The following is a 25,590-nucleotide window of genomic DNA, read 5'->3' as shown; positions in this document are numbered from 1 at the left end:
CCAAAGCCTTTGACTGTGTGGATCACAACAAACTGTGCGAATTCTTCAAGAGATGTGAATACCAGACCACCTTACCTCCATCCTGAGAAATCTGTATGTAGTTCAAGAAGCAACAGTTAGAACTGGACATGGAACAACAGACTGGTTCTAAATTGGGAAAGGAGTAGTCAAGGCTGTGTATTGTCACCCTGTTTATTTAACTTATATGTAGAGTATGTCACACAAAATGCCAGACTGGATGAAGCGCAAACTGGAATCAAGATTGCTGGGAGAAATATCTATAACCTCAGATATGCTGATGACACCACCCTTATGGTAGAAAGTGAAGTACTAAAGAGCCTTTTGATGAAAGTTAAGGCAGGTGGAGAAGGGAATGACAGAGGTTGAGATGGCTGGATGGCATCACTGACATGAGTTTGAGCAATCTCTGGGAAGCCTGGTGTGCAGTAGTCCATGGGGTCACAAAGAGTCAGACATGACTGAGCAACTGAACTGAACTGAACTACTGAAACATAAAATGTATATAAAGTAATATATTACAAATCATTCCTTTTCCATATTCATCCAATTTCTACCATTTTTGCCAATAAGTACCCAAAGAAAGGCAATGCCAAGGAATGCTCGAACTACCGCACAATTGCACTCATCTCACACGCTAGTAAAGTCATGCTCAAAATTCTCCAAGCCAGGCTTCAGCAGTATGTAAACCGTGAACTCCCAGATGCTCAAGCAGGTTTTAGAAAAGACAGAGGCACCAGAGATCAAATTGCCAACATCTGCTGGATCATGGAGAGAGCAAGAGAGTTCCAGAAAAACATCTATTTCTGCTTCATTGACTATGCCAAAGCCTTTGACTGTGTGGATCACAATAAACTGTGGAAAATTCTGAAAGAGATGGGAATCCCAGACCACCTGACCTGCCTCTTGAGAAACCTGTATGCAGGTCAGCAAGCAACAGTTAGAACTGGACATGGAACAACAGACTGGTTCCAAATAGGAAAAGGTGTACGTCAAGGTTGTATATTGTCACCTTGCTTATTTAACTTCTATGCAGAGTACATCATGAGGAACGCTGGGCTGGAAGAAGCACAAGCTGGAATCAAGATTGCTGGGAGAAATATCAATAACCTCAGATATGCAGATGACACTACCCTTATGGCAGAAAGTGAAGAGGAACTCAAAAGCCTCTTGATGAAAGTGAAAGAGGAGAGTGAAAAGGTTGGCTTGAAGCTCAACATTCAGAAAACAAAGATCATGGCATCTGGTCCCATCACTTCATGGGAAATAGATGGAAAAACAGTGGAAACAGTGGCTGACTTTATTTTTCTGGGCTCCAAAATCACTGCAGATGCTGATTGCAGCCATGAAATTAAAAGACGCTTGCTCCTTGGAAGGAAAGTTATGACCAACCTTGATAGTATATTAAAAAGCAAAGACATTACTTTGCCAACCAAGGTCCATCTAGTCAAGGCAATGGTTTTTCCCGTGGTCATGTATGGATGTGAGAGTTGGACTGTGAAGAAAGCTGATCGCCGAAGAATCGATGCTTTTGAACTGTGGTGTTGGAGAAGACTCTTGAGAGTCCCTTATACTGCAAGGAGATCCAACCAGTCCATTCTAAAGGAGATCAATCCTGGATGTTCATTGGAGGGACTGATGCTAAAGCTGAAACTGCAATACTTTGGCCACCTCATGCGACGAGTTGACTCACTGGAAAAGACTCTGATGCTGGGAAAGGTTGGGGGCGGGAGGAGAAGGGGACGATGGAGAATGAGATGGCTGGATGGCATCACCGACTCTGTGGACATGAGTTTGAGTGAACTCCGGGAGTTGGTGATGGACAGGGAGGCCTGGCGTGCTGTGATTCATGGGGTCGCGGAGAGTCGGACACTACTGAGTGACTGAACTGAACTGAACTGAATTATTGGGTTTCTCAGGTGGTTCTAGTTATAAAGAACCCAGTTGCCAATGCAAGAGATGTAAGAGAGAGATGCAGGTTCCATCCCTGAGTCAGAAAGATTCCCTGGAGGAGGGCATGGCAACCCACCCCAGTATTCTTTCCTGAAGAATCTCATGGACAGAGGACCCTGATGGGCCACAGTCCATGGGGTCACAAAGAGTCCAACACGACTGGGTAGCTAAGCACATTGCCTGCATGCATGCTAAGTTGCTTCAGTTGTGTCTGACTCTTTGCGACCTTATGGACTATAGCTTCCAGGGTCCTCTGTCCATGAGATTCTCCAGGAAAGAATACTGGGGTGGATTATCATGCCTTCCTCCAGGGGATCTTCCCAACCTGGGGATTGAACCCAGGTCTTCCGCATTGCATTCTCTGCTGTCTGAGCCACCAGGGAAGCCCAAGCATACTGGAGTGGGTAACCTGTCCCTTCTCCAGGGGATCTTCCCGACCCAGGAATCCAACTAGGGCCTCCTACATTACAGGCAGGTTCCTTACCAATTGAACTACCAGGGACACATGCAATAACTATTATTAAAATTTTATGTCTCCTTATAAAGACATTTATTGCATATATAACTCAATGCAAATATAGATTTTTCTTTCCCATTTTAGAAGTAGAGGTACAGGGTATACACTGTCCTTCAATGTGATTTTTTCCTACATTGGAGATATTTCTATGTTAGGTGACGTGCTGATTGGCTTACCGTATTTTTAACATACAATGAGATGAGCTGTAAAGTGAAAACTAATATTTTTGCACAAAATAAAAATACAACTTTACTGTTTTCTTTGTCATTCAACCTGAAATTTTAAAAAACCCTGCTAATTCCTGATAAAAATATTAATCCTACTTGTATAATTAGTAATATATTTATACCTGATATGCATCTCTTTTTTCAACCTGATAGGATTATTAACAATAAATTAAAAATATTAATATTTCTGGTTTATTCACATATGAATTTGTGCTACACACTCAATAATTTTTAAATTTTTTGTCTACAGAAAGTAGTTAATGACAACAAATATAACCAAACGTATCAGTAAAATACTTCATTGAATTGATTTTTCCCCTCTGGGAGATTTGACCTAACATACATTCTTTCACTTGACCTTATATGAAAACATGCTAAGTTAATTATTCAACAAATATTTAGTGAGGGCGTATGACTACATTACTATTTCATTCCTTTCTCCTTCTTTCTAGAAAACTCTATAATTTCTGTATGAATTTTTAAAAATTAAAGATATGTGAATAGGAAAAGACAATTTCTTAAGCAAATTTCAACTCGTTCCTTTTTTCATCTTTATTAATCTGAGGATATAAAAAATGTTTAATAATTTCTCAAAAGCTGAAGAGAATTTTTAATTAAATACTACATTAACCTAAAAGATGATACTAGTTTCCAAGCCAGGCTTCAGCAATATGTGAACCATGGACTTCCAGATGTTCAAGCAGGTTTTAGAAAAGGCAGAGGCACCAGAGATCAAATTGCCAACATCCGCTGGATCATGGAGAAAGCAAGAGAGTTCCAGAAAACCATCTATTTCTGCTTCATTGACTATGCCAAAGCCTTTGACTGTGTGGAACATTCTGAAAGAGTTGGGAATCCCAGACCACCTGACCAGCCTCTAGAGAAACCTGTATGCAGGTCAGGAAGCAACAGTTAGAACTGGACATGGAACAACAGACTGGTTCCAAATAGGAAAAGGAGTACGTCAAGACTGTATATTGTCACCCTGCTTATTTAACTTCTATGCAGAGTACATCATGAGGAACGCTGGGCTGGAAGAAGCACAAGCTGGAATCAAGATTGCCGGGAGAAATATCAATAACCTCAGATATGCAGATGACACTACCCTTATGGCAGAAAGTGAAGAGGAACTGAAAAGCCTCTTGATGAAAGTGAAAGAGGAAAGTGAAAAGGTTGGCTTGAAGCTCAACATTCAGAAAACAAAGATCATGGCATCTGGTCCCATCACTTCACGGGGAAACAGTGGAAACATTGTCAGACTTTATTTTTGGGGGGCTCCAAAATCACTTCGGATGCTGATTGCAGCCATGAAATTAAAAGACACTTTCTCCTTGGAAGGAAAGTTATGGCCTAGATAGCATATTAAAAAGCAGAGACATTACTTTGCCAACCAAGGTCTGTTTAGTCAAGGCTATGGTTTTTCCCGTGGTCATGTATGGATGTGAGAGTTGGACTGTGAAGAAAGCTGATCACCAAAGAATTTTTGCTTTTGAACTGTGGTGTTGGAGAAGACTCTTGAGAGTCCCTTGGACTGCAAGGAGATCCAACCAGTCCATTCTAAAGGAGATCAATCCTGGGTGTTCACTGGAAGGACTGATGCTAAAACTGAAACTCCAATACTTTGGGCCACCTCATGCGAAGAGTTGACTCACTGGAAAAGAGTCTGATGCTGGGAGGGATTGGGGGCAGGAGGAGACGAGGATGACAGAGAATGAGATGGCTGGATGGCATCACCGACTCGATGGACATGAGTTTGAGTGAACTCCAGCAGTTGGTGATGGACAGGGAGGCCTGGCATGCTGTGATTCATGGGGTCACAAAGAGTTGGACACGACTGAGCAACTGAACTGAACTGAGTGCATACTGAGAACTTTGGTTCCGTATTCAAGAAACCTAGGTTTTGTCACTATCTTCACAACAAAAAGTCATAAGTAGTATCTAGAACAGTGCGTGGCTCAGTGTTCCAGTTAAAGGCAAACATCATTTGACTAGAATAATTTAATAATACATATTATTATCCTCATACTTCCTTTTATATCCAGAATACGGAATTGAAAATGTCTATAGCCATGGCAGACAAAATAAAGGCATCCTTAAAGATGGCTGCATCCTGATTACAAGACCTGAGTATGCTACCTGCTGCTGCTGCTAAGTCACTTCAGTCGTGTCCGACTCTGTGTGACCCCATAGACGGAAGCCCACCAGGCTCCCCCGTCCCTGGGATTCTCCAGGCAAGAACACTGGAGTGGGTTGCCATTTCCTTCTATCTACATGGCAAAAAAGGACTTTGCATATATGATTATGATTATATACCTTGGGATGGGAAGCTTATCCTTGATTGCTCACATGAGCTCAATCTACACCAAGGAATTCCTGTGACTGCTAAAATCTGGAGAAGGCAAGGAAATGCATCATCCCTAGAACCTCTAGAAAGGAGCAGAGTCCTGCCAACACCTGGATTTCAGACCAACAAGACCTATGTTGGACTTCTAACCTACAGAAGTATGACGTGATAAATTTGTGTTAAGACACTATATTTGTGGTAAGTTTTACAGGAGAAATAAAAAAGTAACACCTGAAGCATATGGGAGAATTGAAAATAAAACTGAAGAGTTTGTTCATATTTACCAAAAAACAGTTTATGTTCTATAAACAGTAAAAAATTGAAGCTTCCATGAGGAATCCTTACTATGTTTTTAAGGACCAATTATGGAACACGAAAACTTTTGACTGTTAGAAAATCCACTATCAGTCACCTATAAAATTATGCTAATTGTTATACTTCATTTAGGGGTTACCTACCTCTGATCACAAACATATGAACAGAATGTATGTCAAACAATTTTTTATGGTAACATTTTTCACATTCCTAGTACTCAGAGTATGTCAAACATAGAGTGGGTAATCAGCAAAGAGTTGTTGAATAAATAAAAGAAGGAATAATATAAGATTGGAGAATCAAGAGAAGTAACCTAACAATTCATTGTTACTGCATTTTATAATTATAGAATAAGTCATATATTTAAAACAGTAAAAATTCCGTCTTCACCACTGTTATTCTTATAGGAATATAAGTAATAAGGTAAAAAATGATATGAAATCAAAAAAGCTCCAATGTGCCTTTGAAATATAATCTAGTTTGTTCCTTAATAGAGAATCACAGTGGAGACCATGAAATAAAAAACCCAAAAGCTAAAATGTTTTGATGATGTAATGCAATAAACTGACAATATAAATTTTTATTTATCTGTATAATTTATAATGAAAATGTGTTTACCTCAAATACTAGTGTACTACAAAAGGAACGATTTCAAATTTAACAGTTTTCTTATTTTTTAAATAACCTCTGTCTCTATCAAAAACTTCAACATTTTAAGTTTATAATTTGTGGTAAAACTTTTATAAAAGATGTTAAATACATAAAGAGAGCCTGGCAGTAAAAAATTAAATACCTTCAATTAATAACTAATAAATGAAAAAAATTACCAATATAACCTCCTAGGAGACCAGTTCCCTAATTCTGCTTCTCCAGTTCTATTCTGGCCAAGTATTTTTGAATATAAAAGAAATTTCTGTAAAAAGAATGCAACAATTTTTAGTGTAACAAAATTTATGCCTAATTTAAATGTCCAACAATAAAAGATTCACTAGGGAAAATGGATCATATCTTGAACATCAGGTACTAAAACAAATAGCATCTGAAAAAAAGCATGGAAAAGTTTAAACTTATATTGACTTTAATTACTTTCAAACATTTATAGAAAAACAAATAGAAATCAATATGCCAAGTTTTTACATATCAATTTGTGACATTATAGACTATTTAATTGCATATTTTTATTCTATTTTTCAAATTTTGATATTAAATTATTTTATAATAAGAAAAATCATTTTACAATGAAAAAGAAAAGTTCTAATGTAAACAATTCCAGTTGAGTTATTTCAACTCCTAAAAGATGATGCTGTGAAAGTGCTGCACTCAATATGCCAACAAATTTGGAACACTCAGCAGTGACCACAGGAATGGAAAAGGTCAGTTTTCATTCTAATCCCTAAGAAAAGGCAATGCCAAAGAGTACTCACTACTGCACAATTGCACTCATCTCACATGCTAGTAAAGCTCAAAATTTTCCAAACCAGGCTTCAACAGTACATGAACCGAGAACTTCCAGATGTTCAAGCTGGTTTTAGAAAAGGCAGAGGAACCAAAGATCAAATTGCCAACATCCGCTGGATCATCGAAAAAGCAAGAGAGTTCCAGAAAAAAACATCTATTTCTGCTTTATGGACTATGCCAAAGTCTTTGACTGTGTGGATCACAACAAACTGGAAAATTCTGAAAGAGAAGGGAATACCAGACCACCTGACCCACCTCCTAAGAAATCTGTACGCAGGTCAGAAAGCAACAGTTGGACATGGAACAACAGACTGTTTCCAAATAGGAAAAAGAGTACATCAAGGCTGTATATCATCACCCTGTTTATTTAACTTATATGCAGAGTACATCATGAGAAATGCTGGGCTGGAAGAAGCACAAGCTGGAATCAAGATTGCTGGGAGAAATATCAATAACATCAGATGTGCAGATGACACCACGCTTATGGCAGATAGTGAAGAGGAACTAAAAAACCTCTTGAGGAAAGTGAAAGAGGAGAGTGAAAAAGTTAGCTTCAAGCTCAACATTCAGAAAACTAAGATCAGGGCACCTGGTCCCATCACTTCATGGCAAATAGATGGGGAAACAGTGGCAGACTTTATTCTGGGGGGCTCCAAAATCACTGCAGATGGTGACTGCAGCCATGAAGTAAAAAGTCGCTTGCTCCTTTGAAGGAAAGTTATGACCAACCTAGACAGCATATTAAAAAGCAGAGACATTACTTTGTCAACAAAGGTCCATATAGTCAAGGCTATGGTTTATCCAGTGGTCACGTATGGATGTGAAATTTGGACTATAAAGAAAGTTGAGTGCTGAAGAACTGACACTTTTGAACTGTGGTGTTGGAGAAGATTCTTGAGAGTCCCTTGGACTGAGAGGAGATCCAACCAGTCCATCCTAAAGGAGATCGATCAGTCCTGGGTGTTCATTGGAAGGACTGATGTTGAAGCTGAAACTCCAATACTTTGGCCATCTGATGCGAAAAGCTGACTCATTTGAAAAGATCCTGATGCTGGGAAAGATTGAGGGCAGGAGGAGAAGGGGACAACAGAGGATGAGATGGTCAGATGGCATCACTGACTCAATGGACATGAATTTGGGTAATCTCCGGGAGTTGGTGATGGACAGGGAGGCCTGGGGTGCTGCAGTCCATGGGGTCACAAAGAGTTGGAAACAAGTGAGTGACTGAACTGAACTGAACTGAATGGAAACAATCACTTCCTCATCATTTGTCATTTCAAATGGTATAATTTCACTAATTCCACAAAAGCTTCTGAAGGAGTGGGCTGTTTTAAGCCAAATCAAGGCCTTTCCAAATGGCATCAAAGTACATTTTAGGTTAAACCTGAGGAATGAAATCATCTTAAATAATTAAAATCACTAATAACTATTTGGAAATTGATTGTAGAGAATAAGTTAAAGATAAATATTTTAAAAGTGAAAAGGCCTACTATTTTTGGCAAATTATAAGAACTGTGCAGTGTGGTGAAGTAATGAACTTCCTCAAAGCAAGCAGTGTAGAAACAAAGGTTAGACATTGAAAGAAAAGATTTTTTATGTATAAAATCACTAATATTACCTAGATAGTGTTAAGTGCCTGAATTATGTATGTATATATGTAATTCATACACTGTTTGCAGGTATTTAGGACAAAATTTCTCTAACTTTTTGGAACTAATCTGGGTAAAAATTAGTTTTATATATCACTGCAGGTCAAATAAAAGGAATATATTGATGGAATTATAACTTACTGTGGTAGCGCAATGAATATCTTTCCATACTGTGGCTTCTCTGGAGAGATCAGAGGCTTCAAACAAATTATCAAAAATCACTTCTCCAATCATGTCATGTCTAGAAAATCTGTCAAAGTCATACACACTGAAATGTAGTTTTCTGTTGCTTAGTTGATCATATGCTATAGGAAACTGAAAAGTTTCATCAAACAGAGGATTTAAAGTCTTTCTGTGCACACGAGTCTGAAATTTCTTTTTCCTATCTGGAAGAAGATACATCTTCACATAAGGGTCAGAAGTTCCCATGAAGTCTTTAGCAGGGAGATCTAAGGCTTTGATAATTTTCACCACTAGAAGTTCATTTTCATAGTCATACTGGAGGGTGAAATTAAGCTTCCCACAGGTTTTGACGTCTTCTTTCCTGTTGTCCTCAGAGTCCACTGATTTCTGTTTGTAGAGCTCTGGTTTTATTCTCCCAATGCTGGTTGTTGTTTCTCCTCTTTGTAAAATGGGTTCTGTGCCCATGCCAAAATCAACACTGGAAACCTGCATTTGCCTTGGTAGGTGTCTTCTGAAGGAATTGTGTCTGTATACATATACATATATATATATATACACACAAAAAAATCATTTAGGTAGATTGTTTTGATAATAATGTTATATACAGTGGCATATAAACTCTTCCCCACACCCATGATAATGAAGTATTTTATCGACAGCAATAAACAGATGGACAAACACACACACACACATACACACACAGTACTTTTGAAAAACCAGGGATGAAGTATTCAAAGAAAAAAATCTCCTAAAATTATAAAAACACCTAAAACACACAAATGCACAATTTACAAGTTCTTGGTATTTTTACTTACCATAATAAGCACAATTACAAAGAAAGAGGATTACCAAAAAAGTTCAATATTACACAAAATGTTATAAATGTTATCAATTACCTGGGTGCATCTATATGTAAACATTATGTAAACAAATCATTCAGATGACTGGTTTCTTTTCGTCTGGATATTTTGGTCCTATGAATTTCCATTTTAGTGTCAATATTAAAGACATAAGTCCACATATTCTTACACTGTGCTATTTCTAACATTTAACCAAATTAACATTTACTTTTCAAAAATATATATAATTATGACAGCCAAAACAAGTACATTTTACTTTTTTCAACATAGAGTGGCTTCAGAAACTCTTAAGGATTAAAAGATTATAGAATCTTAGAATTAGGGGTTAAATAATAGTTCTTAAAATTCAAACTGAATTTCATATACTCACTGTTATTATTTATCTCATCAACATTTCCAGAACATTTTGTATAATATATATATCAGCTTACTAATTTTCACCTATGACTTGCATTATTGAAACACGTATGTTGTCATATGTGAAATGAATCACTAGTTCAGGGTCAATGCATGTTATAGGATGCTCGGGGCTGGCATGCGGGGATGACCCAGAGGGAGGATAAAGGGAGGAGGGAGGTGGGAGGGGGGTTCAGGAGGGGGAACTTATGTAAACCCGGGGCAAATTCATATCAATGTATGGCAAAACCAACCAATATAATATTGTAAAATAATTTGCCTCCAATAAAAAATAAATTAATTACAAAAAAAAAAAAAGATCTGATTCTCTTATACTTTCTCCATGATTTCTAGCATGAGCTATGTCAACTTATGTGTTTCCTCAAGGTCTATTTCCAGGTTTTCTGTTCTTTTTTCAATCATTTCATTAGACTAATAATCAGTTCCTGGGCTATAATTACTATCTTAAATCTGATGATTCCCAGAGATTCCTGAGATATAGATATATCTCATATAGACAAAAATTTAGTTCCATATCTCTTTGTCTTCAAGGGGGATTTCTAAACAAATGTCCTAATTTTGCCCCAAAGTCAAGCAAATTCATTATTTTCTCTATTTTGCTTTCAAATCTGTTATCTCTTCTATAATCTCTTATAACAGGTCTAACAGTTTTATCAATCATTTATGCTTTGAATCCTGCAGTACGCTTTGAATCACCTTTCCGTTAATTCATGGGCTTTGCTCAATTTTCCAAGTCCTGTCGATCTGCTGCTTTGAGACATCTCATATAATTGCCCATTCTGCTTCATTTCCATTGCTATTCAGTCCAGATTCTCATCACCTCATACTTTGCTTGCTACAGTAGCCTTCAGTTTGGCTTTCCTTCTTTCAGCTCTCTCTTACACTCAATAGCTCTCCAGCGCTTACGTCAAAATCCTTTACTCATATTGTTATATCTTTTTCCACTTGATCATAATTGAGAAATTATTTCTATACAGAAACAAACTAGGCCTGCTGCTGCTGCTGCTGCTAAGTCACTTCAGTCGTGTCCGACTCTGTGTGACCCCATAGACGGAAGCCCACCAGGCTCCCCCGTCCCTGGGATTCTCCAGGCAAGAACACTGGAGTGGGTTGCCATTTCCTTCTCCAATGTGTGAAAGTGAAAAGTGAAAGTAAAGTCGCTCAGTCGTGTCCGACCCTTAGCGACCCCACGGACTGCAGCCTACCAGGCTGCTCCACCCACGGGATTTTCTAGGCAAGAGTACTGGAGTGGCTTGCCATTGCCTTCTCCGAAACTAGGACTACTTTATCTCAGATGAGGGAATTTGCTCCTAATTAAACTATACTGAATTCAAATCCTAAAGACTCTACCAGAAAACTACTAGAGCTAATCAATGAATACAGTAAAGTTGCAGGATATAAAATCAACACACAGAAATCACTTGCATTCCTATACACTAATAATGAGAAAATAGAAAGAGAAATTAAGGAAACTATTCCATTCACTGTTGCAACGAAAAGAATTAAACACTTAGGAATATATCTACCTAAGGAAACAAAAGACTTGTACATAGAAAACTATAAAACACTGGTGAAAGTAATCAAAGAGGACACTCATAGATGGAGAAATACACCATGTTCATGGATTGGAAGAATAAATATTGTAAAAATGAGTATACTACCCAAAGTAATTTATACATTCAATGCAATCCCTATCAAGCTACCAATGATATTTTTCACAGAACTAGAACAAATAATCTCACAATTTGTATGGAAATACAAAAAACCTCGAATAGCCAAAGCAATTTTGAGGAAGAAGAATGGAACTGGGGGAATTAACCTGTTGGACTTCAGGCTCTACTACAAAGCCACAGTCATCAAGACAGTATGGTACTGGCATAAAGACAGAAATATAGATCAATGGAACAAAATAGAAAGCCCAGAGATAAATCCACGCACTTATGGACACCTTATCTTTGACAAAGGAGGCAAGAATATAAAATGGAGAAAAGACAGTCTCTTTAACAAGTGGTGCTGGGAAAACTGGTCAGCCACTTGTAAAAGAATGAAACTAGAACACTTCCTAACACCATACACCAAAATAAACTCAAAATGGATTAAAGAGCTAAATGTAAGACCAGAGTCTATAAAACTCCTAGAGGAGAACATAGGCAAAACATTCTCCGACATAAATCACAGCAGGATCCTCCAAGACCCACCTCCCAGAATATTGGAAATAAAAGCAAAAATAAACAAATGGGACCTAATTAAACTTAAAAGCTTTTGCACAACGAAGGAAACTATAAGCAACATGAAAAGGCAGCCTCTAGAACATGAGAAAATAATAACAAATGAAACAACTGACAAATAACTAATCTCCAAAATATACCATTCTAAAGGAGATAAATCCTGGGTGTTCATTGGAAGGACTGATGCTAAAGCTGAAACTGCAATACTTTGGCCACCTCATGCGACAAGTTGACTCACTGGAAAAAACTCTGATGCTGGGAAAGGTTGGGGGCGGGAGGAGAAGGGGACGACCGAGAATTAGATGGCTGGATGGCATCACCGACTCTGTGGACATGAGTTTGAGTGAACTCCGGGAGTTGGTGATGGACAAGGAGGCCTGGCGTGCTGTGATTCATGGGGTCGCGGAGAGTCAGACACGACTGAGCGACTGAACTGAACTGAACTGAAAATATACAAGCAGCTCATGCAGCTCAACACCAGAAAAATAAACGACCCGATCAAAAAGTAGACCAAAGGAGACTAAACAGACATTTCTCCAAAGACATAAAGATGGCTAACAAACACATGAAAAGATGCTCAACATCCCTCATAATCAGAGAAATGCAAATCAAAACCACAATGAGATACCATTTCACACCAGTCAGAATGGCTGCTATCCAAAAGTCTACATGCAATAAATGCTGGAAAGGGTGTGAAGAAAAGGGAACCCTCTTACACTGTTGGTGGGAATGCAAACTAGTACAGCCACTATGGAGAACAGTGTGGAGATTCCTCAAAAAACTGGAAATAGAACTGCCATATGATCCAGCAATCACACTCCTTGGCATACACACCTAGGAAACCAGAATTGAAAGAGACACATGTACTCCAATGTTCATTGCAGCACTGTTTATAATAGCCAGGACATGGAAGCAACCTAGATGTCCATCTGCAGACGAATGGATAAGAAAGCTTTGGTACATATACACAATGGAGTAATACTCAGCCATTAAAAAGAATGCATTTGAATCAGTTCTAATGAGGTGGATGAAACTGGAGCCTATTATACAGAGTGAAGTAAGCCAGAAAGAAAAACACCAATAATACAGTATACTAACGCATATATATGGAATTTAGAAAGATGCAAATGATAACCCTATATACGAGACAGCAAAAGAGACACAGATGTATAGAACAGTCTTTGGGACTCTGTGGGAGAAGGTGAGGGTGGGATGATTTGGGAGAATGGCATTGAAACATGTATGTTGTCATATGTGAAACGAATCACCAGTTCAGGGTTGATGCATGTTATAGGAGGCTTGGGGCTGGTGTGTGGGGATGACCCAGAGGGAGGATAAAGAGAGGAGGGAGGAGGGAGGGGGGTTCAGGAAGGGGAATTCATGTACACCCGGGGCGGACTCATGTCAATATATGGCAAAACCAACCAATATAATATTGTAAAATAATTAGCCTCCAATTAAAAAAAAAGAGAAAAAAAAATAAATTCAATATTTTAGTTTCAGTATTTGAGTATAAATATAAAAATCTTTACTGACTGACTTAAATCTTGAAGTGATCTGCTTCCTCAGATTGGTCCCATTATAATGTGTTGAACACTCTATAAAATGTATTTTAATCTTGACTCTATTCCAGATATATAAGATCAGGGACTTAAATTAGGGTCACAAATCATCAGGAAATAATAAGAATTTTTTTTTTAAATTTTATTTATTTTAATTGGAGGCTAATTACTTTACAATATTGTATTGGTTTTTCCATACATTGACATGAATCCACCCCAGGTGTACAGGTTCAATTCATGATACAGGATGCTCATGGCTGGTGCACCAGGATGAACCAGAGGGATGGTATGGGGAGGGAGGTGGGAGGGGGGTTCAAGAATTTTAAAAGAATACAGGTAGTATATATTTCTGTGAATTATAAAATAGATCTAGTATAGCCCACTTTATACATTCTTGGAATACTTACTAAACAATCTAATGTTTCTGCCAAAATCACTTTCACTTATGCAGCAATTTAATATTTTGTTATTTGTGCAAGCAAAAAACCCCACAAAAATTTTTCTCTTACTTTTTATAAATTGATCCATAATTTCACCTCCCTTATGCTTTTCAATAAAATTTAATCTTCTGTCCTCCCCCTAAAAAATCAATAATTTATTTCTTATGTCACTGAATATAACTGTACAGCTGTAAGCCCCTTCTAACAGGAATCAAAAAGTAGTAAGATTTTCATTCTAGTAAGCCAATACCTTAATTATAGAGTAAATAGTCCCTGTTCTAAGTCAGAGTTTAGCTAGTCAGCCAGCAGAAGCTTTAATTATTACAGTGTTAAAATATTGTCATGACAACACAGATCTTCTTTACCTTATTGCATTTGTTTTTTGCTCCTTTGGAATGACAGTGGTAAGTGGCTATTTAGTCTCACACAAATATCCAGCCAATTAAAGTACAGGCCATTAGACTGCTACAGACCCCACTCTTAACCTTCCAACCTAAGAAGACACCACATAAATACTCCTCTAGTTGGAGAAGGAAAAATTCTACCCACCTTACCTGGAACATCCAAGGGTAGCTACTAAATATAGTCAATATTACATAATGTCATAGGAATAAATGTATTAATACAGTAATTTAAAAGCATTGTTTTACCAACAGTTCTTTTCTTTCAAACAAAATCAGAGGCCAGAAGTTGAATACGTATGGACAGAATCTCTTTGGGTGACATGTGAGTAGAGTCCTGGAATTCCACTGGAAACCGTGCCAATATTTCCCACTATCCAAGCGAAAGCACTTGAAGAGGATTACATTGAGATGAGGTTTAAAATATGCAGCACTCAAAATCAGACAATAATTTGGTCCCTGCTTTCCTATGAAGTGAGGGCAACTTTGGACAAGTCACTTCACTTTTTTTTTAATTGGAGGCTAATTACTTTATAATATTGTATTGGTTTTGCCATACATTGACATGAATCTGCCCTGGCTGTACGTGTGTTCTCCATCTTGAACCCCTCGCCCACCTCCCTCCCTATATCATCCCTCTGGTTCATCCCAGTGCACCAGCCCCGAGCATCCTGTATCATGCATCGAATCTGGACTGGCGATTCGTTTAATTCACCTTTTGAACTTTATTTTCTTCATCCCTGCTGCCATGCTGCTGCTCAGTTGCTTCAGTCATGTCCGACTCTTTGAGAACCTATGAACTGTCACCCACCAGCCTCCTCTGTCCATGGGGTTCTCCAGGCAAGAATACTGGTGTAGGTAGGAATTTCCTTCTCCAGGGAATCCTGACCCAGGTATCAAACCCATGTCTCTTACAATGGATTGTTCTTCATCCTGCTCACAGCGCCAATTGTCTTGCTATATCTCACTGGGCACACTGTTCACTGAAACCATGGTAAGCAAGGTGAGAGCTAAGAGACTGGAAGAAAATGTGAGGAATCTAGGAACTGCAGCCCTGTTTATTCTCTCCTGGCTGGTGCAGCAGCTATAGCAGACACAGCATAACTGCACACAACCCTTCTTTCTTGTCTTCCATTACCACTTTCACATAAATCCCCTTGAATACACCACTCCAGGCTCTAAAATGTTCAAGTCAACAGGTCATATCCACAATATTGTAACAATTAGCCTCCCATTAAAACAAATAAATTTATATTTTTAAAAAACAGATCATATCCCCATTAACCCTTATATTGTCACTCAGTCATGTCAGACTCTTTGTGACCCCATGAACTGCAGCACTGTGAGTCATTTACTAATACTCAAACCACTTCCTTTAAAATCTTCATTATTTTAATCTCTTGGTTCATTAACTCTCTTTGACAATGCTTTTGCTTTAATACCTAGCAATGCACAAGTTTATTCCAACTACTTAGTTTTCAGTTCAGTTCAGTCACTCAGTCGTGTCTCACTCTTTGTGACCCCATGGATTGTAGCACACCAGGCTTCCCTGTCCATCACCAACCCCTGGAGCTTGCTCAAATTCATGTCCATTGAGTTGATGATGCCATCAAACTATCTCATCCTCTGTCACCTCCATCTTCTCCTGCTGTCAATATTTCCCACCATCAGAGTCTTTTCCAGTGAGTCAGGTCTTTGCATCAGGTGGCTGAAGTGTTGGAGCTGCAGCTTCAGCATCAGTCCTCCCAGGGAATATTCAGAGTTGATTTCCTTTAGGATTAACTTGTTTGATCTCCTTGCTATTCAAGGAACTCTCAAGAATCTTCTCCAGCACCACAATTTTTTTTTCTTTTTTTTTTTTTTTATTGGAGGCAAATTATTTTGCAATATTATATTGGTTGGTTTTGCCATACATTGATATGAATTTGCCCCGGGTTTACATAAGTTCCCCCTCCACCACATTTGAAAGCATTAATTCTTCAGTGCTCAGCCTTTTTATGGTCCAACTTTCATATCTGTACATGACTATTGGATAAACCATAGCTTTGATTCTAGGGACTTTGTCAGCAAAGTCATGTCTCTGTTTTTAAATATGCTGTCTAGGTTTCTCATAACTTTACTTCCAAGGAGCAAACATCTTTGAATTTCATAACCGCAGTCACTATCCACAGAGATTTTGGAGCCCAAGAAAATAAAGTATGTCACTCTTTCCATGTTTTCCCCATTTATTTGCCACGAAGTGATGATCAGATGCCATGATCTTAGTTTTCTAAATGTTGAATTTTAAGTCAGCATTTTTGCTCCCCTCTTTCACATTCATCAAGGCCCTTTAGTTCCACTTAGCTTTCTGCCATTAGGGTGGTGTCAACTACATATCTGAGGTTATTGATATTTCTCCCAAAAACCTTGATTCCAGCTGTATTTCTTCCAGCCTGGCATTTCACATCAGGTACTCTGTGTATCAGTTAAATAAGTAGGGTGACAATATACAGTCTTGATGCATTCCTTTCGCAATTTTGAACCAGTCCATTGTACCACGTCTGGTACTAACTGTTGCTTCCTGGGCTGCATACAAGTTCCTCAGGAGGTAGGTAAGGTGGCCTTTTGCTCTCAGTCTTAAGAATTTTCCACAGTTTGTTGTGATCCACACAGTGAAAGGCTTTATTGTAGACAGTGAAGGAGAAGTAGATGTTTTCCTGGAATTAGCTTGCTTTATCTATGATCCAATGGATGTTGGCAATTTGATCTTTGGTTCCTCTGCCTTTTCTAAATCCAGCTTGAGCATGTGGAACTTCTCAGTTTATATACTGTTGAAGTCTCAGTTCAGTTCAGTCGCTCAGTCGTGTCCAACACTTTGCAACCCCATGAACCGCAGTACACCAGGCCTCCCTGTCCATCACCAATTCCTGGAGTCCCTCAAATCCATGTCCATTGAGTCAGTGATGCCATCCAACCATCTCAACCTCTGTCGTCCGCTTCTCCTCCTGCCCTCAATCTTTCCCAAGATCACGGTCTTTTCCAGGGAGTCAGCCCTTAGCATCAGGTGGCCAAAGTATTGGAGCTTCAGCTTCAACATCAGTCCTTCCAATGAACACCCAGGACTTATTTCCTTTAGAATGGACTGATTGGATCTCCTTGCAGACCAAAGGACTCTCAAGAGTCTTCTCCAATATCACAGTTCAAAAGCATCAATTCTTTGGTGCTCAGCTTTCTTTATAATTCAACTCTCACAACCATACATGACCACCGGAAAAACCATAGCCTTGACTAAATGGACTTTTGTTGACAAACTAATGTCTCTGCTTTTTAATATGCCATCTAGGTTGGTCATAACTTTTCTTCCAAGGAATAAGAGTCTTTTAATTTCATGGCTGCAATCACCATCTGCAGTGATTCTGGAGCCCAGAAAAATAAAGTCAGCCACTGTTTCCCCATCTGTTTGCCATGAAGTGATGGAACCAGATGCCATGGGCTTAGTTTTCTGAATGTTGAGCTTTAAACCAACTTTTTCACTCTCCTTTTCCAATTTCATCAAAAGGCTCTTTAGTTCTTCTTCACTTTCTGCCATAACGGTGGTGTCATCTGCAATCTGAGGATATTGATATTTCTCCCAGAAATCTTGATTCCAGTCTATGCTTCCTCCAGCCCAGCATTTCTCATGATGTACTCTGCATATATGTTAAATAAGTACCTTGATGTACTCCTTATCCTCTTTGGAACCAGTCTGTTGTTCCATGTCCAGTTCTGACTGTTTCTTCCTGACTTGCATACAGATTTCTCAAGAGGAAAGTCAGGTAGTCTGGTATTCCCACAGTTTATTGTGATTCACATAGTCAAAGGCTTTGGCATAGTCGATAAAGCAGAAATAGATGTTTTTCTCGAACTCTCTTGCTTTTTTGACGATCCAGCAGATGTTGGCAATTTCGTCTCTGGTTCCTCTCCCTTTTCTAAAATCTACTTGAACATCTGGAAGTTCACGGTTCACATATTGCTGAAGCCTGGCTTGGAGAATTTTAAGCATTACTTGACTAGCATGTGAGATGAGTGCAATTATGCAGTACTTTGAGCATTCTTTGGGCTTGCCTTTCTTCGGGATTGGAAAGAAAGCTAACCTTTTCCAGTCCTGTGGTTACTGCTGAGTTTTCCAAATTTGCTGGCATATTGAGGACAGCACTTTCACAGCATCATCTTTCAGGATTTGAAATAGCTCAACTGGAATTCCATCACCTCCACTAGCTTTGTTTGTAGTGATGCTTCTTAAGGCCCACTTGACTTCACATTCCACAATGTCTGGCTCTAGGTGAATGATCACACCATCATGATTATCTGGGTCATGAAGATCTTTTTGTACAATTCTTCTGTGTATTCTTGCCACCTCTTCTTAATATCTTCTGCTTCTGTTAGGTCCCTACCATTTCTGTCCTTTATTGAGCCCATCTTTGCATGAAATGTTCCCTTGGTATCTCTAATTTTCTTGAAGAGATCTCTAGTCTTTCCTATTCTGTTTTTTTCCTCTAGTTCTTTGCATTGATTGCTGAGGAAGGCTTTCTTATCTCTCCTTGCTATTCTTTGGAACTCTGCATTCAGATGGGTATATCTTTCCTTTTCTCCTTTGCTTTTCGCTTCCCTTCTTTTCACTGCTATTTGTAAGGCCTCCTCAGACAGCCATTTTGCTTTTTTGCATTTCTTTTTCTTGGGGATGGTCTTTATTCTTGTATTCTGTATAATGTCACAAACCTCCATCCATAGTTCATCAGGTACTCTGTTTATCAGATCTAGTCCCTTAAATCTATTTCTCACTTCCACTGTATAGTCATAAGGGATTTGATTTAGGTCATATCTGAATGGTCTAGTGATTTTCTCCACTTTCTTCAATTAGAGTCTGAATTTGGCAATAAGGAGTTCAAGATCTGAGCTACAGTCAGCTCCCGGTCTTGTTTTTGCTGACTGTATAGAGCTTCTCCATCTTTGGCTGCAAAGAACAGAATCACTCTGATTTCGGTGGTGACCATCTGGTGATGTCCATGTGTTGAGTCTTCTCTTGTGTTGTTGGAAGAGGGTGTTTGCTATGACCAGTGCGTACTTTTGGCAGAACTCTATTAGCATTTGCCCTGCTTCATTCTATACTCCAAGGCCAAATCTGCCTGTTATCCCAGGTGTTTCTTGACTTCCTACTTTTGCATTCCAGTCCCCTATAATGAAAAGGACATCTTTTTTGGGTGTTAGTTCTAGAAGGTCTTTTAGGTCTTCGTAGAACTGTTCAACTTCAGTTTCTTCAGTGTTATTGGTCGGGGCATAGACTTGGATTACCATGATATTGGATGGTTTGCCTTGGAAATGAACAGAGACCATTCTGTCGTTTTTGAGATTGTATCCAAGTACTGCATTTCGGACTCTTTTGTTGACTATAATGGCTACTCCATTTCTTTAAGGGATTCCTGCCCACAGTAGTAGATATAATGGTCATCTGAGTTAAATTCACCCATTCCAATCCATCTTAGTTCGTTGATTTCTAGAATGTTGATCTTCACTCTTGTCATCTCCTGTTTGACCACTTCCAGTTTGCCTTGATTCATGGACCTAACATTCCAGGTTCCTATGCAATATTGCTCTTTACAGCATCAGACCTTGCTTCTATCACCAGTCCCATCCCCAACTGCATGTTGTTTTTGTTTTGGCTCCATCCCTTCATTCTTTCTGGAGTTAGTTCTCCACTGATCTCCAGTAGCATATTGGGCACCTACCGACCTGGGGAGTTCATCTTTCAGTGTCCTATCTTTTTGCCTTTTCATACTGTTGCTTGAAGGATTTTGAGCATTACCTTGCTAGCATGTGAAATGAGCCCAATTGTGCAGTAGTTCCCTTCTTTATTCAGTTCAATTCTATGGTTAATCATTAGAGTCACTCTCATGCATATATTCTCAATTTTCTTGCTGCTCTCTATCTTCTTCGTAGGATTGCAAAACCACAGTCGGAGTTGAATTCAACTTTGCACCATTTCTACACCTGTACATGTATAAGTGAATAAGCTAAAGAAAAACATAAACAGCTTTCAATGTTCATTTTAAATTCATCACATTCCTCACTAGACCCTAACGCTGAACAGCAAAACATTCTCACTCTCAATTTCCACCTTCTCATTTATTCAAACTTGTATCACCATCCTTATTCCCAATCTCACTTCCCATTTCACTAACTTCCCATTTCACTATGGGGCCTTAATTCCCATTTCACTAATGAAGTTGAAGCAAATAGCAGAAACCTTCCACCTCATTAATCTGTTATCAGTATCTGTATATATATATTATTCTACCTTTTTGAGGGCTAAAAGATTAATCATCCATGCTATTCAGTTCAGATTACTTGCTTAGTCATGTCCGACTCTTTGCGACCCCATGGACTGCAGCACACCAGGTTTCTCTATCCATAACCGACTCCTGGAACTTGCTCAAACTCATGTTCATTGAGTCAGTGATCCCATCCAACCATCTCATCCTCTGTCACCCCCTTCTCCTCCTGCCTTCAATCTATCCCAGCATCAGGGTCTTTTCCAATGAGTCAATTCTTCACAAAAGATGGCCAAAGTATTGGAGTTTCAGCTTCAGCATCAGTCCTTCCAATAAATATTCAGGACTGATTTCCTTTAGGCTTGACTGGTTGGATCTCCTTGAAATCCAAGGGACTCTCAAGAGTCTTCTCCAACACCACAGTTCAAAAGCATTATGGCCCTCAGCTTTTTTTATAGTCCAACTCTCACATCCAAACATGTCTACTGGAAAAACCATCGCCTTGACTAGATGGACCTTTGTCAGCAAAGTAATGTCACTGGTTTTGTTTTTTTTTTTTTTAACTTATTTATTTTAATTGGAGGCTAATTACTTTACATTATTGTATTGGTTTTGCCATACATTGACATGAATCTGCCCTGGGTGTACATGTGTTCCCTGGGATGTCTCTGTTTTTTAATATACTGTCTAGGCTGGTCATAGCTTTCCTTCCAAGGAGCAAGTGTCTTTTAATTTCATGGCTGCAGTCTCTATTTGCAGTGATTTTGGAGCCAAAGAAAATAAAGTCTGACACTGTTTCCACTGTTTCCCCATCTATTTGCCATGAAGTGATGGGACTGGATGTCATGATCTTAGTTTTCTGAATGTTGAACTTTAAGTCAGCTTTTTCACTCTTCTCTTTCACTTTCATCAAGAGGCTCTTTAGTTCTTTGCTTTCTGCCATAGGTGGTTTCATCTGCGTATCTGAGGTTATTGATATTTCTCCCAGAATTCTTGATTCCAGCTTGTGCTCCATCAACCCAGCATTTCACATTATGTACTCTGCATATAAGTTAAATAAGCAGGGTGACAAAATGCAACCTTGACGTACTCCTTTCCTGATTTGGAACCAGTCTGTTGTTGCATGTCTGGTTCCAACTGTTGCTTCTTGACCTGCATGCAGATTTCTCAGGAGGCAGGTAAGGTTGTTGCTTTTTTGATTATCTAATGGATGTTGGCAATTTGCTGTCTGGTTCCTCTGCTTTTTCGAAATCCAGCTTGAACACTGGGAAGTTCATAGTTCATGTTCTGTTGAAGCCTGACTTGGAGAATTTTGCACATTACTTTGCTAGCATGTGAGATGAGCAAAATTGTGCAGTAGTTTGAATATTCTTTGGCATTGCCTTTCTTTGGGATTGGAATGAAAACTGATCTTTTCCAGTCCTGTGGCCACTGGTCAGTTTTCTAAATTTGCTGGCATATTGAGTGCAGTACTTTAACAGCATCATCTTTTAGGATTTGAAATATTTCAACTGGTATTCCATCACTTCCACTAGCTTTGTTCATAGTGATGCTTCCTAAGGCTCACTTGACATTCCCGTATGTCTGGCTATAGGTGAGTGATCACACCCATGCTGTTATCTAAAGCCAGTTTGTCCACTTATACACTAATTTCCATTTTCTCTCATGTCATTTTAAAGACTGCTACTCTTTGATTCCTGCATTACTAACTCCTTTTTACCAGATTATTACTATCAGCACAAGAGGGATACTGTTATATCTGCTATCTTAAAGGAATTTTCCGAAAAACCCACTTCCTCTGTCTGTACTGCTGTTTCTCTAACATGTTTGCAGCCAAACTCCTTGGAAGAGTTAAGGATAGTTCATACACTATCCAATTTATCTCTTTCCATTCTATGTAAACACATGTTAATTAGATTTTCACACACGAATTCTGACATAATTGATCTTGAAAATGTCCATAATATCTCCTCCACATTACTAAACTCAGCTTATTCCATGGTTGTTTACCTGCTCTCTTCACTTGGCTTTCAGATTGTACTCTCCTGGTTTTCCATCTACTTTACTAGTCTTTACTTCTCAGACTACTGTGTTTTTCCTGATTACTTAATATTGAAGTACTTTGGGGATTCAATAAATTGAATTCTTCAAGAAAGATTTCTCTTTCTTATATACACTCACCTCTTTGATAATATTCTCTCCTGAGTTTGAACATCAGTTCTATATGGATTTCAAATTTAAGTACGTATCACAAATTTCTCCAGAGTTCCAGAGTCATTATCTGGTTGCCCATTCAATTTTTCAACTAAGATTTCAAACAAAATCCTTAAACAAAACAGTTCCATATTTCCTGTTCTTGGCTCTCAACTCACTCCATTCTCAGTTTCATCTTTGTTAATTTTATATTTCCAGATGCTCAGATCGAAACAGTGCAGTCAGTCTTGCCTTCCTCTTCTTACTCATATGCCCAAGCTAATGTGTCATATTCTGTTCATTCTATCTTCAAAATATAGTCAGAATCCAGCCAGAAGATGTATATATAGTTTGCTGAGTTTAGCCACTGCTGAGCATACTGCAAACTCAGCTATGGCCTCAGGACTGGAAAAGGTCAGTTTTCATTCAAATCCAAAGAAAGGCAATGCCAAAGAATGTTCAAACTATTGCACAATTGCACTCATCTCACATGCTAGCAAAGTAATGTTCAAAATTCTCCAAGCCAGGCTTCAACAGAACAAGAACTGTGATCATCCAGCTGGTCAAGAAGGATTTCAAAAAAGCAGAGGAACCATAGATCAAATTGCCAACATCTGTTGGAACATCAAAAAAGCAAGAGAGTTCCAGAAAAACATCTACTTCTGCTTTATTGAGTATGCCAAAGCATTTGACTGTATGGATCACAACAAACTGTGGAAAATTCTTCAAGAGATGGGAATACCAGACCACCTTACTGGCCTTCTGAGAAATCTACATGCAGGTCAAGAAGCAACAGACATGGAACAACAGACTGATTCCAAATTATGAAAGGAGTACATCAAGGTTGCATATTGATGCAACCTTATTTAACTTATTTAACTCCTTATTTAACTTATATGCAGAGTGCGTCATACAAAATGCCTGACTGGATGAAGCACAAGCTGGAATCAAGATTTCTGGGAGAAATATAAATAACCTCAGATACACAGATGACACCACCCTTATGGCAGAAAGTGAAGAACTAAAAAGTATCTTGATGAAAGTGAAAGAGGAGAGTGAAAAAGCTGACCTAAAACTCAACATTCAGAACACTAAGATCATGGCATATGGTCCCATCACTTCATGGAAAAGATGGGGAAACAGTGTCAGACTTTATTTTCTTTGGCTCCAAAATCACTGCAAGTGGTGACTGCAGCCATGAGATTAAAAGACAGTTGCTCTTTGGAAGAAAAGCTATGACCAGCCTAGACAGTATATTAAAAACAGAAATTATTTTGCTGACAAAGGTTCCTCTAGTCAAAGCTATCATTTTTCCGGTAGTCATGTATGGATGTGAGAGTTGGACTATAAAGAAAGCTGAGGGCAAAAGACATGATGCTTTTTAACTGTGGTGTTGGAGAAGACTCTTGAGAGTCCCTTGGATTGCAAGGAGATCCAACCAGTCAAGCTTAAAGGAAATCAGTCCTGAATATTTATTGGAAGGACTGATGCTGAAGCTGAAACTCCAATACTTTGGCCATCTTATGTGAAGAATTGACTCATTGGAAAAGACCCTGATGCTGGGAAAGATTGAAGGCAGGAGGAGAAGGGGACGACAGAGGATGAGATGGTTTCATGGCATCACCGACTCAGTGGACATGTGTTTGAGCAAGGTCTGGGAGCTGGTGATAGGCAGGGAAGTCTGGAGTGCTGCAGTCCATGGGGTCGCAGAATCGGACACAACTGAGCGACTGAACTGAATACACACACACACACACACACACACAGACGCACATACCGTTGTTGGTGTTGTTTAGTTGCTAAGTCACGTCTGATTCTTTTGCAACCCCATGGACTGTAGCCAATCAGGCTCCTCTGTCCATGGGAACTTCCAGGCAAGAATGCAAGAAGACTGGAGTGGTTTGCCATTTCCTACTCCAGGGTATGTTTCTGACCCAGGGATCAAACTCAAGTCTCCAGCATTGGCAGGTGGATTCTTTACCCTGAGCCATTAGAGAAGCCCTGCTCTATAAACATTGTTGAATAAATAAGTTAAGCATTTTCCCTGAAAACTTTAGCTATATGACTAACAATCCAATAATAATAAAAGCTGTTTGGAGAGAAAAACTGTTTTTCTTCTCAATTATGCAATATAATGGTTAATTTTAGTAACATCTTTATTCTGTTCAAGGAAACTTGTTCTTTAATAGAAATTAATAAAATGAATTATGGCATTCAGAGAATACTTGTCCCTTGACCTTTTATCATGTTAAAAAATGTTTATAAATCAAAACAAGAGATGATAAGCAATTGCTTTTGATGCATCATATATTTAAAGGAATGCATGTGAAGTAATTAGGTTGGGAAATTTTTCTTGGTAGTTTTTTATCAACAAATAAAGTTCTGAGAACATAATATTTTATATTAAAAGAATGTAGCAATATAAAAGCCTAAATTTAAAAAAAAACATCTTGTCAGAATAATAAAACCAAGAATATTTTATTTGGTATTGCTACATCCACTCTAAGGTCTTCTGATCTTATAATTATGTATTTTAGC

General features: G+C 38.6%; 1 protein-coding gene across 1 annotated transcript in view; it reads right to left on the bottom strand.

Annotated features, from left to right (window-relative positions):
- The window catches only part of SYT10 (synaptotagmin 10), a 121,665-nt gene that overhangs the window by 59,027 nt on the left and 37,048 nt on the right, over positions 1-25,590 (bottom strand). Inside the window, exon 3 of the mRNA XM_055395218.1 lies at positions 8,623-9,190. Coding sequence (XP_055251193.1) covers positions 8,623-9,190 — 568 coding nt within the window. The remainder of the gene's footprint in view (positions 1-8,622; positions 9,191-25,590) is intronic.

Source organism: Moschus berezovskii, chromosome 6 (assembly GCF_049115385.1).
Source record: "Moschus berezovskii isolate FMDL1 chromosome 6, NW_MosBer_1.0, whole genome shotgun sequence".
Lineage (NCBI taxonomy): Eukaryota > Metazoa > Chordata > Mammalia > Artiodactyla > Moschidae > Moschus > Moschus berezovskii.
This window is presented reverse-complemented; position numbering and strand designations above follow the sequence as displayed.